The sequence below is a fragment of the Oncorhynchus gorbuscha genome, linkage group LG01 (assembly GCF_021184085.1).
Source record: "Oncorhynchus gorbuscha isolate QuinsamMale2020 ecotype Even-year linkage group LG01, OgorEven_v1.0, whole genome shotgun sequence".
NCBI lineage: Eukaryota > Metazoa > Chordata > Actinopteri > Salmoniformes > Salmonidae > Oncorhynchus > Oncorhynchus gorbuscha.
This window is the reverse complement of record NC_060173.1, coordinates 19025402-19040840: the sequence shown is the minus strand read 5'-3', so window position 1 is coordinate 19040840 and position 15439 is coordinate 19025402. Positions and strand designations below refer to the sequence as shown.

Sequence of the window (15439 nt, the reverse complement as noted above, 5' to 3'; positions counted from 1 at the left end):
AAAGACAGCCAGCCCTGGAGGAAGTGGGGAAGTTGTGACAAAATAGCCCCTCCAAAAGACAGCCAGCCCTGGAGGAAGTGGGGAAGTGGTGACAAAATAGCCCCTCCAAAAGACAGCCAGCCCTGGAGGAAGTGGGGAAGTGGTGACAAAATAGCCCCTCCAAAAGACAGCCAGCCTCGAGGAAGTGGTGACAAAATAAGACAAATATACAAAGACTTTGTCCGCCTGCCAAGACAACCCCGAATCTATTGCCTGAATACCAGCTCATTCGCTAAGGGCGTACTAGACCAACAAAAATAACATTCTACCACATACTTGTAGGACAAGTATGCCTAAACATCAGATTTTCAGTCTGACTGAAGTCGCCCTAAAAAAGACACAATAGTCCCTCTACAAGCCAGAATGTTGAATACAATATTTACGCTTATTTTACTGGTTGTACATGCTGTGAGTCCTTTTGGCGGAAAGAGATGAGATGGGGTATCCACAGGAATGTATTGTTTACCCAACTTTTTGCGGCTCCGGTAGGTTCTGTTGCTTATATTTTCAATCTCTTGGCTCATTGCGCGTGATGCACAATATTTAAACAATAGCCAAATGTAACCAAACGTAGTCAACCGAAGCAAGTTTACTTGCAATCAGCTGAAAGTGTTTGCTGTTCTGTCTGTGGTTCGGTTAGGCTCAGCCATATTGTGCAAGTGTTTATCATATTGAAAATAAAAACCGGAAATATAAACCGATATACAGACCAGCGTACTGAAGGTCGAGTTGATAACACTTCCATGTGGACATTCAGATTACCTCCGACGTAGGGACAAAATCATTGGCTGTTGTTTACGTGAGTAAGCGGTAAAACATTCTGAGAGAAAGAAAGAAGTTTGCTTACCCAAAAATTTGCCAAACACAGCCAACTGGGTGAACAGGAATGTGCACCGTTCCCTGTGCCCCAGGGAAGAACGAAAGCTGACTTGAGGAAGGTTCCGCGAAGGTATTTGACATTACTCACCTCCTATCAGCAACTAGGAGCCACAATAAAACTATCCTCTTATTAATAATGACCAATTGATCTTGAATAATTAATTGTCATGGCTTTGAAATGGTATTTTTTTGTTCTATGATGCACACATTTCTTTCAGTTTTTTGGGATCACCAGCAAATCCCAATGTTTCCCTGGTATCCTCTGCTTTAACATTCATCTTTGCTCACAATATTCAAAGGCTAAATGTCTATTACATGTGTCATCAGGAAAAGTTCTATTTAAAGGGATACTTTGTCATCTCTCTGGGGAAGTAGATAAAGGGCTTCATTGCCAAAATCCCAAAGTATCCATTTAAATGTCCTATTCCTGCTAAATTGTATTGCAGCAGATACATTTTCCGAGCTAGTTGATGTATTTGCTAATCTCCTGAGAATGCAGGTGAATGCGTCTACATGCAAGCTACCAAGAACACTTCAATGTATTTCTTAATTTACCGCAAACTGATCTCCATGGCAACTAGGCTCTGGTCATTAAAAAAGTTTGTCATCCTCTTGTATGTTTCAGGTTGAGGAACATCCGCTACACGTTCAACACGGTCCTGGTCGTGTTCATCTGGCGAGTGTTCATCGCTCGGTCCCAGATGGCCAGGAACATCTGGTACATTGTGGTCAGCCTCTGCTTTAAGTTCCTGTCCTATTTCCGAGCATCCAGCACCATGAAATACTGAGTCCACGTGGTGTACTCACCTTGACCCCATCCACTCTCCTCAATCCAGCAGCCCAGTCCGCCTTCTCTCCCTCTTGCCCACCCCCCCCCCCTTCAGATAGCTATGTATCCGACAAGGCTCTGCAAATCCTATAATATTTTGAGTTACTTAAGTGTCTGACATACTATTAATCTACTGTATGTGAAATGTCCCCTTTTCTTTGCAGTGTGATCCCTGATGTGGGGGGTAGAACTGCATTTGACTAAGCATGAATCTAATCAGACCCCTGGTCTTATGATGCTAATCTTGTACATTGATAGTCAGCCAAACAGAGTTATTGATGCCTAGTTTGGTTGTCATGGAGATGGAGCATTGCTTTGCTGACAGCCCCCAGGGTGGTCAGGCGGTGGTTTTGATTAACAGTTTACATTTTCCTGCTTGAATAGGGGTAAAGGCACCCATATACTGTATGCTTGATGGTGGCAATGACTAATACACAATGACATGATCAAGCACGAGGTAGATGGTAATAGATAGGCTTTTTACAGTCCCTAACAGGTATGATTATCTTGCATCAGCTGACCTTGCAGAGCTATGTATTTTTGAATTGTTTTAAAAGAATTTTCCAACCATTTCTGACTGGACTGTCCGCTTATAATTCTGGCCCAAATACCTCATAGCTCATGTAGCTCAGATCAGGCAACTGCTCAAAGGACTTGATTTTGGATAGTTTGGGTAGGTAGTCTAAGGGCTCTTTACACTGCTTTCACTGATGACAGCTATCAGAAATGTGCATCTATGTCAATTTTAAAAGAATGAGTAACTGTTTTTCCCCATGTTGGTCATTTATTTAATTGTCTGAAATGGGAGTGTTGTGTTCTGCTTATGCATCTCACATGTTTTGCCTGTTGTGGAGTTTGGGATATTCCATGTATGGGGAGAGGCCTCTTCTCTTCTGAACACCTTTATCCCTGTCTCATGCTATAATAACTTTCAAAGGTGGTCTTTATCCAATGTTTGCCTGGGTTGTTGGGCACTTGTAACATTTTAAGCTTTTTTTACTTGTCCATTTTCCATGTTGTCTTGTACATATTGTCTTAACATGTTGGACTTACTGTGCACTTTCCTGTGGTTGTATGCTGCATGACATTCATTCGGAATGTCCAATTGTCATATAGTCACTTATACATACAGTTGAAGTCGGAAGTTTACATACACCTTAGCCAAATACATTTAAACTCATTTAATCCTAGTAAAAATTCCCTGTCTTTGGTCAGTTAGGATCACACCTTTGTTTTAATAATATGAAATGTCAGAATAATAGTAGAGAGGATGATTTATTTCAGCTTTTATTTCTTTCATCACATTCCCAGTGGGTCAGAAGTTTATATACACTCAATTAGCATTTGGTAGCATTGCCTTTAAATTGTTGAACTTGGGTCAAACGTTTCGGGGAGCCTTCCACAAGCTTCCAACAATAAGTTGGGTGAATTTTGGCCCATTCCTCCTGACAGAGCTGGTGTCACGGAGTCAGGTTTGTAGGCCTCCTTGCTCACACACGCTTTTTCAGTTCTGCCTTCACATCTTATATAGGATTGAAGTCAGGGCTTTGTGATGACCACTCCAATACCTTGACTTTGTTGTCCTTAAGTCATTTTGCCACAACTTTGGAAGTATGCTTGGGGTCATTGTCCATTTGGAGGACCCATTTGCGACCAAGCTTTAACTTCCTGACTGATGTCTTGAGATGTTGCTTCAATATATCCACTTAATTTTCCTCCCTCATGATGCAATCTATTTTGTGAAAAGTGCACCAGTCCCTCCTGCAGCAGAGCACCCCCACAACATGATGCTGCCAACCCTGTGCTTCACGGTTGGGATGGTGTTCTTCGGCTTACAAGCCTCCCCCTTTTTCCTCGAAGCATAACGATGGTCATTAGGGCCAAACAGTTCTATTTTTGTTTCATCGGACCAGAGGACATTTCTCCAAAAAGCACAATCTTTGTCCCCATGTGCAGTTGCAAACCGTAGTCTGGCATTTTTATGGCGGTTTTGGAGCAGTGGCTTCTTCCTTCCTGAGCGGCCATTCCGGTTATGTCAATATAGGACTCGTTTTATTGTGGATATAGATACTTTTGTACCTGTTTCCTCCAGGATCTTCACAGGGTCCTTTGCTGTTGTTCTGGGATTGATTTGCACTTTTCACACCAAAGTACATTCATCTCTAGGAGACAGAACGTGTCTCCTTCCTGAGCGATATGACGGCTGCGTGGTCCCATGGTGTTTATACTTGCGTACTATTGTTTGTTGAGATGAACGTGGTATCTTCAGGCATTAGGAAATTGCTCCCAAGGATGAACCAGACTTGTGGAGGTCTACGATTTTTTTTCTGAGGTCTTGGCTGAATTCTTTTGTTTTTCCAATGATGTCAAGCAAAGAGGCACGGAGTTTGAAGGTAGGCCTTGAAATACATCCACAGTTACACCTCCAATTGATTCAAATGATGTCAATTAGCCTATCATAAGCTTCTAAAGCCATGACATAATTTTCTGGAATTTTGCAAGTTGTTTAAATGCACAGTCAACATAGTGTATGTAAACTTCTGACCCACTGGAATTGTGATAGTGAATTATACGTGAAATAATCTGTCTGTAAACAATTGTTGGAAAAATGACTTGTTTCATGCACAAGTAGATGTCCTAACCGACTTGCCAAAACTATAGTGTGTTAACAAGAAATGTGTGGCGTGGTTGAAAAACAAGTTTTAATGACTCTAACACAAGTGTATGTAAACTTCCAACTTCAACTGTATCATGGATGTTTGGCCAGATTATAAAATAGTCATTTGATCTGTGGGAATAAGATTAGTAAGTGATCCACTTTCTGGGAGGTTTGTGTGAATTGTGCCTGAACTTGTCTATGACAAAATATTAATGTTTGTCATTAGTTACCACAGCCACAAAGTAATAAACCCAGTCTATTTCTACAATTCTGCCTCTTAAAATAGGATTTTAAACCTAACCTTGAACACACTGCCAACCTTATGCCTAACCTTAAATGAAGACCAAAGAGCACATTTTTGTTTTGATAAACTTTTACGATATTGCCAATTTGACTTTGTGGCTATACTATCTAGTTGAAACTTAAAAAGAGCACTCCGATCTATGTGTTCTAATCCGTTTGTGTACAACTCTAGGTAGACTTCAAGATCTGGCTTAAAAAGTATTTTTATGCTATTAAACAACAATTAATATTACATGGCCATTTATTTACTGAAGCGAAAAGCTTGAGGAAACACAATTCACCTGATTCAACTTCAGCTGCTGGTTACCATTTTACTTTACATTTGGGATTTACTGCATTCTGTTTAAACTGTTTTATCAATTCTATTGTCGGTTCTTTTAAGTGTACCATTTTTCACAAAATGAAATAGTTAACACAGCCTGACTTTTTGCACAATTACTAAAATACCTAAGATTCCTGAAAGATAAGGGAATACTGTAGTTGCTTCTATTTTAATATGAATTAATAACTTGACAAGTCTGTTGTAATAACTGTTAAGCACCACATTTAGAAAGGGATCCTTACTTTCACTTGCTTTTTAAAAATCCAGTTTCTGTATTGGATTTGAAGATTTTAGTGTGTAATAGTGGGTTTTTTCTGGTATGTGTCTTGCTATGTAGTATTGTTAAACTTGTCTTGCAATGGAACTGCCAATTCAGAGTTTCATAGGAACTTGTCTTGCCAGTGAATAAGGGAGTGGAGCAGACCCCTTCTACTACTTCTGTTTGTGTTGCTAGGGATTCATATTACTGGATCATTCTAATGCTCTTCTATTCGAAGATCATTGCACATCAAACTTTTACATTCTTTCTGGTTTTACAGCATCATATTCCAATACTCATCTGGACATAAATGAGATTTATTGTAATATATTCCTCTTGCCATTTGACTGCCTGCAAATGTTTTGTTGTCCTGCTTCCTCGAATAATTGTAGAATGTAGTCCCCTAGAAAGATCTGTACCCTATAACCAATTTGTTGTCTTTACCATGACCCTCAGTTAATGTTACCGAGTATGCGCTCTGCATATTTAATTGACGGTGTAAAAGCTCTTTCCACAGTCAAGGTAAATGTTTAAAACAATCAATGGGTGCCTTTTTGTTTGTAAACCAAAAAGAAGGAATAAACTCTGTTAAATCATGTTTGCTGGAAGTTTTCTTCTTGAAATTCAATATTTTATGTTGTGCTGTTGAAAAATAACTCGCCATAGCTTTGGTCTTAAAAGCTTTTCCTTACTCCAGTGGTCACCCCTTTTGTAGAGGAGCTGGTAATACTGCTTTATCATTCCAGTAATACTACTACTACTACTGATGCTACTAATTTGGTGGGTGCTTATTTGTCCCATTTCATAAGTGTGTATTTATATGTGTGTGAATTGGAAATGTGTTTTTTGCATTTCCCAACTCCCCCTGAGATGCCCTCGGAGACTGGGGTCAATGCCAGGGTCTGCCATTATCAACGGCAATCCTGGAGCAATTCATTGTTCACACATTGTTCACCTTCAAGGTCCAGAGTTGAGGGATCTAGATTGTCATTGTATGCTGTAGAGTTAAGATTTCCCTTCACTGAAACTAAGGAGCCTAGCCCAAAACATGAAAAACAGCCACATACCATGATTCCTCCACCAAACTTTACAGTTGGCACTATGCATTAGGGCAGGTAGCGTTTTACCTGGCATCAGCCAAACCCAGATTTGTCCGTCGGACTGCCAGATGGTGTAGCGTGGTGATTGACTCCAGAGAACGGTTTCCACTGCTCCAATGGCGGTGAGCTTTACACCATTCCAGCCGACGCTTGGCATTGTGCATGGTGATCTTAGGCTTGTGTGCGGCTGCTCGGCCATGGAAACCCATTTCATGAAACTCCCGACGAACAGTTATTGTGCTGACATTGCTTCCAGAGGCAGTTTGGGACTCGGTAGTGTGTGTTGCACCCGAGGACTCCCATTCTGTGAGCTTGTGTGGCCTTCCTCTTAGTGGCTGAGCCGTAGTTGCTCCTAGACGTTTCCACTTCACAATAACAGCACTTACAGTTGACCGGGGCAGCTCTAGCGAGGCAGAAATTTGACGACTGACTTGTTGGAATAGTGGCATTCTATGACGGTTGTCACGTTGAAATTCACTGAGCTCTTCAGTACGTGCCAATCGACTGCCAAGTTTTGTCTATGGAGATTGCATGGCTCTGTGCTTGATTTTATACACCTGTCAGCAACGGGTGTGGCTGAAATAGCCGAATCAACTAATTTGAAGGGGTGTCCACATACTTGTGGTCGTGTAGTGTATGTTAAATTTCTATTTTCTTGATTAAACAAAATAGAGGTGTTGGTAATAGTATGAAATCGATTTGTGAGAATGATTTATGCATGTTTGAGTATACTCTTGCTTCAGGATTATGTGCCTGCCAGGCATTAATGAGGTTGTAATCCGAGTATATTCTGGAGAGCCTTGGTTGCATGTGGATTGTAGTTGGTGTTATTCGATTTGTCCCGCATGTCCAAAATGGCATTCATGTCTGTCCCAATAACCAGGTGGAATTCATTTAATTCTAACAGTATGCTGTTCAGAGAATCAAAAACATTGATATGAATTTGGAGCGTATACATTAAAGGCCAATTTCTTTCAATTATGGATACATTTAAGGAAAGTGATTCTTCCTTCTTGATCTTCTCCTTTACCCAATATGGTAATTTTGAGTATCTTATACAGCACCGGTCAAATGTTTTGACACACCAACTCATTCAAGGGTTTTTCTTTATTTAAAAAAAATAATAATTCTACATTGTAGAGTAATAGTGAAGAGATCAAAACTATGAAATAACCAAAAAAGTGTTAAACAAATTCTTTAAAGTAACCACCCTTTGCCTTGATGACAGCTTTACATACTTGTTGGCTGCTTTTCCTTCACTCTGGGGTCCAAACCACCAGGTCATCTGAGGCAGCGCTCATCACTCTCCTTCTTGGTCAAATAGCCCTTACACAGCCTAAGCAAACCAGATGGGATGGCGTATTGCTGCGGAATGCTGTTTTAGCCATGTTGGTTAAGTGTGCCTTGAATTCTAAATAAATCACCAACATTGTCACCAGCAAAGCACCATCCCACCTCCTCTGTTCTTCACAGTGGGAACCACACATGCGGAGATCATCCGTTCATTTTTGGAACCAAAAATCTTAAATTTGGATTCATCAGACCAAAGGACAGATTTCCACCAGTCTAATTGCTCGTGTATCTTGGCCCATACAAGTCTCTTCTTATTGGTGTCCTTTAGTAGTGGTTTCTTTGCAGCAGTTCGACCATGAAGGCCTGATTCATGCAGTCTCCTCTGAACAGTTGATGTTAAGATGTGTCTTACTTTATATTTGGACTGCAATTTCTGAGGCTGGTAACTCTAATGAACTCTGGGTCTTCCTTTCCTGTGGCGGACCTGATGAGAGCCCGTTTCATCATAGCGCTTGAGGGTTTTTGCTACTGCGCTTGAAGAAACTTTAAAAGTTCTTGAAATTTCCCATATTCACTGACCTACATGTCTTCCGTATTGACTGACATTCATGGACTGTCGTTTCTCTTTGCTTATTTGAGCTGTTCTTGCCATAATATAGACTTGCTCTGCATACCACCGCTACTTTCTCACAACACTACTGATTGGCTCAAATAAATTATGAAGGAAAGAACTTCCACAAATGAACTTCTAATAAGGCACACCTGTTCATTGAAATTAATTCCAGATGACTACCTCATGACGCTGGTTGAGAGAATTCCAAGCGTGTGCAAAGCTGTCATCAACCTTAAGGGTGGCTATTTGTTTAACACTTCTTTGGTTACTAGAAGGACACCTACACCACCCGTTGTTACAGGAAGGCCATAAAGATCATCAAGGACATCAACCACCCGAACCACTTCCTGTTCACCCCGCTATCATCCAGAAGGCGAGGTCAGTACAGGTGCATCAAAGCTGGGACCGAGAGACTGAAAAACAGCTTCTATCTCAAGGCCATCAGACTGTTAAATAGCCACCACTAACATTGAGTGGCTGCTGCCAACACACTGTCATTGACACTGACCCAACTCCAGCCATTTTAATAATGGGAATTGATGGGAAATGATGTAAATATATCACTAGCCACTTTAAACAATGCTACCTTATATAATGTTACTTACCCTACATTATTCATCTCATATGCATATGTATATACTGTACTCTACATCATCGACTGCATCCTTATGTAACACATGTATCACTAGCCACTTTAACTATGCCACTTTGTTTACTTTGTCTACACACTCATCTCATATGTATATACTGTACTCGATACCATCTACTGTATGCTGCTCTGTACCATCACTCATTCATATATCCTTATGTACATGTTCCTTATCCCCTTACACTGTGTATAAGACAGTACTTTTGGAATTGTTAGTTAGATTACTTGTTGGTTATCACTGCATTGTCGGAACTAGAAGCACAAGCATTTCGCTACACTCGCATTTAACATCTGCTAACCATGTGTATGTGACAAATAAAATTTGATTTGATGATTTGATTTACACGATTCAAATATGTGTTATTTCATAGTTTTGATGTCTCCAATGTAGAATATAGTACAAATAAAGAAAAACCCTTGAATTAGGTGTTCTCAAACTTTTGACTGGTACTGTACATTTACAAGGACATCCTTTAGTTTTGTTTGGGGCTGATGAAAAAGCAGCTAGTTTGTACAAATGGTTCTCTATTCTATGTGAGTCCTTTTGGTGCAGCTTTATATAGACATCTGACCAGCCTCTTCTAATGTCTAACAGATCGCCCTCATCATTTAGCATACCAGCGATTTGTGTCAAGTGTTTTTCTGATTCTGTTCAGATGCTCGATTACGTTTTAATACTGCCAGCCAGGATGTGGCCCAATATTGAATGGACCATGTTTTCAGCTTCATCAGGCCTTGTCACTAGACATCCCCCATCACCTGGCTGTGCCAATTTCTTGGTTTACCTTTGTTGCCAAGAAACTTGACCCTAAAGATTCCGCTAGGATATCATTACACAAGGGAGGTTTTGTTTACCTACACAGGACTAGAGATAAGTCACGAATGTACTGTTCTTTGATAGCTACAGTAGCTGACTGAACTAAATACTTGCCCCAGAGCAATAAGGCTTCCAAGGTCTTGTGTGTTCATAGAATTTGATACCAGGGGATATGTTTAAAAGCAATAATGTGTTTGAACTTCAATTCTATTTCTTGAGGCAAATTGCCTGTTTTTCAGTGTGATTATGGTATCAGAAAATGTAGTGTTGTATGATTGACCATTTAGCCTTTCTTAATTTAGTCAGCGTCAACTAAACTGTTGTCTTTTTGTGGAGACGACCCCTACTGTTTTGAACTGCATTTGGCCTTGACAGTGAACTGTATGTAATAAAGTAAGTAAAATAATGTCAACCTCTCCTAAATAATTCATGAGTCATAATACCCTGCAGGTTGATGTTGATTGGGAGGAATGTTGTCCCGGAGGCAGAGCTGATCGTTTCCCAGTAGATGGGCCTGCTGCAAAGAAAAATTGGCTATATAATTGAACAAATTCATGAAAACAAAAATGTGCCTTTTGTCTTAATTTAATGTTAGGTTTATGCATAAAGTTAGCATTGTGGTTAAGGTTAGGTTTAAAATCAGATTGTATGACTTTGTGGCTGTGTCTCCAGTACCTGAGTCATCCCAAGAAATGCCAATATGCTCTAAATCTCTTGGTTTAACCGAGAAAATGCTGACATGAATGTAGTGGTGTTGATTTCTAGACAAAAATGTAATAATTCATTAATTCATTAAATAATTAATAATTAATGGATCCCTACTGTAAAACGATTTCAGTTAATCACTGGCCATCCATTCTCAAAACCCAAGATGGTCAAAATGCTCCTTTCAACTCTTTAATGAGAAACACCAGGCTCGTTGCCACCAAGTCAGATGGGAGATTTGTGACAATTGTGAGATTGAGTCCCTAACAGTGTAATGACCGTTTTGCATAAATCCATATTTTATTTCTCTGAATCAAGATGCATATCAGGTAGTTGGGAAAGCCTGTGCTGGAACAGCTGTCAGCTGCAGCCTGGGAACCGTGGTCCGGGCTGAGGGCTGAGTCACTACTGAGCCTGCCCAGTGGGAGTAAGACCCCTTGGCAGGGTAAACAGGCTCAGGGACTTAAGACAGTTGCACAGTGGGATGATGTCATACTTTGAAGCAAGCAAGCAGAATGAACGCACACAGACACTCACTCACTTTATTCATTTGAAAACGTGGCCTTATTTACAACATGTAACTTACACTCAACTACAGTTATCACAAATCATTTGAGAATAAATTAAGTATAAATAGTATGATACTTTATATTTTCCATATTTTTTCAGGAAGGTACTCTGATAGCAGCCAAATAAATAACTTCTAACACAATAAAAGCAAATCCTTTTGGGAAAGTACAGACGCATAATCTTGGGACAGTTGTCCATTATTAATACATAATTTCACTTACAGCTTTTCATCATTTGAATAATAAATTAAAGCTCAATAACCTCATCCCAAAGAAATCAATATAATGTACAGTAATAGCAAGAGCGTATGTGAGGTCCTCGTTTGCTAAGTCAAACGACACTGCTGGTTCTGCTCACACTGCCCTACCCTGTGCTCTGACCTCTTTCTCCCCTCTCTCTCCAGATGAAATCTCGCGTCTTGTGACGGCCGGCCGCCCAACAACCTGCCCGCTAGACCCGATCCCCTCCTCTCTTCTCCAGACCATTTCCGGAGACCTTCTCCCTTACCTCACCTCGCTCATCAACTTATCCCTGACCGCTGGCTACGTCCCTTCCGTCTTCAAGAGAGCGAGAGTTGCACCCCTTCTGAAAAAACCTACACTCGATCCCTCCGATGTTAACAACTACAGACCAGTATCCCTTCTTTCTTTTCTCTCCAAAACTCTTGAACGTGCCGTCCTTGGTCAGCTCTCTCGCTATCTCTCTCAGAATGACCTTCTTGATCCAAATCAGTCAGGTTTCAAGACTAGTCATTCAACTGAGACTGCTCTTCTCTGTATCACGGAGGCGCTCCGCACCGCTAAAGCTAACTCTCTCTCCTCTGCTCTCATCCTTCTAGACCTATCGGCTGCCTTCGATACTGTGAACCATCAGATCCTCCTCTCCACCCTCTCCGAGTTGGGCATCTCTGGCGCGGCCCACGCTTGGATTGCGTCCTACCTGACAGGTCGCTCCTACCAGGTGGCGTGGCGAGAATCTGTCTCCTCACCACGCGCTCTCACCACTGGTGTCCCCCAGGGCTCTGTTCTAGGCCCTCTCCTATTCTCGCTATACACCAAGTCACTTGGCTCTGTCATAACCTCACATGGTCTCTCCTATCATTGCTATGCAGACGACACACAATTAATCTTCTCCTTTCCCCCTTCTGATGACCAGGTGGCGAATCGCATCTCTGCATGTCTAGCAGACATATCAGTGTGGATGACGGATCACCATCTCAAGCTGAACTTCGGCAAGACGGAGCTGCTCTTCCTCCCGGGAAGGACTGCCCGTTCCATGATCTCGCCATCACGGTTGACAACTCCATTGTGTCCTCCTCCCAGAGTGCTAAGAACCTTGGCGTGATCCTGGACAACACCCTGTCGTTCTCAACTAACATCAAGGCGGTGGCCCGTTCCTGTAGGTTCATGCTCTACAACATCCGCAGAGTACGACCTTGCCTCACACAGGAAGCGGCGCAGGTCCTAATCCAGGCACTTGTCATCTCCCGTCTGGATTACTGCAACTCGCTGTTGGCTGGGCTCCCTGCCTGTGCCATTAAACCCCTACAACTCATCCAGAACGCCGCAGCCCGTCTAGTGTTCAACCTTCCCAAGTTCTCTCATGTCACCCCGCTCCTCCGCTCTCTCCACTGGCTTCCAGTTGAAGCTCGCATCCGCTACAAGACCATGGTGCTTGCCTACGGAGCTGTGAGGGGAACGGCACCTCAGTACCTCCAGGCTCTGATCAGGCCCTACACCCAAATAAGGGCACTGCGTTCATCCACCTCTGGCCTGCTCGTCTCCCTACCACTGAGGAAGTACAGTTCCCGCTCAGCCCAGTCAAAACTGTTCGCTGCTCTGGCTCCCCAATGGTGGAACAAACTTCCTCACGACGCCAGGACAGCGGAGTCAATCACCACCTTCCGGAGACACCTGAAACCCCACCTCTTTAAGGAATACTTAGGATAGGATAAAGTAATCCTTCTCACCCCCCCCCCCCCTTAAAATATTTAGATGCACTATTGTAAAGTGGCTGTTCCACTGGATGTCATAAGGTGAATGCACCAATTTGTAAGTCGCTCTGGATAAGAGCGTCTGCTAAATGACTTAAATGTAATGTAAATGTTTCATAAACAGACTTCAGGGTTGGGTTATAGCTTACCGGGAACAGCTCTTTCCATCACAGGCCTGCAGGTGAAGGTGACAGGAAGTTAGAAACTGACACTGACCTGTAGCACCACCTGCCCTCTGAGTGACAACCCAACCTATATGTGGTACGTGAATGGACAATATCTACAAGAAGATATCTTCCAGTGGGACAGTCACTTAACAATAGTGCATCTAAAACTTAGGGGGGTGGGGTGAGAGGGATTACTTAACCTATCCTAGGTATTCCTTAAAGAGGTGGGGTTTCAGGTGTCTCCGGAAGGTGGTGATTGACTCCGCTGTCCTGGCGTCGTGAGGGAGTTTGTTCCACCATTGGGGGGCCAAGGCAGCGAACAGTTTTGACTGGGCTGAGCGGGAGCTGTACTTCCTCAGTGGTAGGGAGGCGAGCAGGCCAGAGGTGGATGAACGCAGTGCCCTTGTTTGGGTGTAGGGCCTGATCAGAGCCTGGAGGTACTGAGGTGCCGTTCCCCTCACAGCTCCGTAGGCAAGCACCATGGTCTTGTAGCGGAGCGAGAAGTGAAACGAGAAGTGATACTCAGCTGAGTCTTCCTCTCTCTGGTCTGTGATTCTGAGAGTGGAGTGACCACTTTCTGTTCCAGGGTACTTCACACGACCTGAAAACCCTGGGTCTTCTGTCAGGTCCTCTGGGATTGAATCTTCTCACCACCTATCACTTTGTTTGGCACTAAACCAGAATGTTGAGGTGACTAAATATCCACTGGGATATGTGTAAAGGCAGGCTATGTCACGCCCTGGTCGAAGTAGTTTGTGTTTCTCTTTATTTATTTGGTCAGGCCAGGGTGTGGCATGGGTTTGTGTATGTGGTGTGTATGTATTGGGATTGTAGCTAGTGGGGTGTTCTGGTTAAGTCTATGGCTGTCTGAAGTGGTTCTCAATCAGAGGCAGGTGTTTATCGTTGTCTCTGATTGGGAACCATATTTAGGCAGCCATATTCTTTGAGTTTGTCGTGGGTGATTGTCTTTAGTGTCTTTGTTCCTTGTTCTGTGTGTATGTGCACCAGTATTAGGCTGTTTCGGTTTTCATTACGTTTATTGTTTTGTAGGTTTTGTATTTAGATTCGTGTTACGTTTGTTCATTAAACATGGATCGCAATCTACACGCTGCATTTTGGTCCGACTCTCCTTCACACCTAGAAAACCGTTACAGGTTAGGTCCACCGATGAACCTTTCAAGATACAGATTTGCTTCCGAGTGTAAGACACACTCCATCCATTGTGGGCCAGTTTCACTGCAATACAATCACACATCATAAGGCCTATCTTCTTCATTTTTTAGGATGAGCTTGAAATAGGCCTGGTCTAATTGACTCAACCAAAAACACATATCTAAGTTTAGCTTTCTTATTAATGAACCAGAAAATCCGTTGTTATTTCTGGTTGTTTATCAAAGTTAGCTGCCTTGCTCATTGAACCTGCTTTGTAGTATACAGTACCCCTACGCACATGCTATAAGCACAACAACATCCTAATTCTTTCAATGTGATGTTGACACTACATTTTCTGTGGTGTGTGTGGTTGGAAACAACAGATAAACATGACTCAGAGAAAAGTGAATGACGATGTAGGTGACACTGGGCACACTAGAAGAACATTTAGAGGCGTCTTATTCTGATTGTTTTATGATATTTGTCTGTAGGTCACACAACGATACTGATAAAAAGGAGAAATATAGTGGTATTATTTATCATACCTCCCACAGAGAAGAGAAAAGCAATGAGCACACTTCCTGCTTTTGTTACGGCCATGTTTCCCATTCTGCAATCAGAGAAATTAAATCAAAATAGACAATAAAACACACTTTATAAATGTTGAATAACCTGACACGTAAATTAAGGGGAGAACCATCAATATGGTCTAATTTTTTAAATACAGAAATCAATATAAACTAAATATGTGAAACCACAGTCCATATATTTATTTCTACTGTAGGCCTATGTTCCAGCAACACAAATTCACTCATTTGAAAAAGTACAGAGTAGTATTCCCATGCCCAGAAGGATGACTAGAAACAAATCATTTACAAAAGAAATACCAGAAAGTATACTGTACTTACAGCGTTGGAAGCGACGTCCAGTCAGTAAGCTAGTGAGCTGCGGTTAAGGGGGCTGCAGGTAATGCAGAGCTTATTTCATGCCTATTTATTCCATTTCCTGCATAGCAACTTGTAATATGTCACTAAAGGGCTTAACAATGTGTGAACATTGCATATGGCTGTGTTTCTTCATATGTGGAGCA

The 15439-nt window shown here is 42.0% G+C and overlaps 1 protein-coding gene across 1 annotated transcript in view; it reads left to right on the top strand.

The window, feature by feature from the left end:
- The window catches only part of far1 (fatty acyl CoA reductase 1), a 43962-nt gene extending 40966 nt beyond the window's left edge, over positions 1-2996 (top strand). Inside the window, exon 12 of the mRNA XM_046347133.1 lies at positions 1544-2996. Coding sequence (XP_046203089.1) covers positions 1544-1706 — 163 coding nt within the window. The 3' untranslated portion in view covers positions 1707-2996. The remainder of the gene's footprint in view (positions 1-1543) is intronic.
- Positions 2997-15439: the final 12443 nt, after the last annotated feature.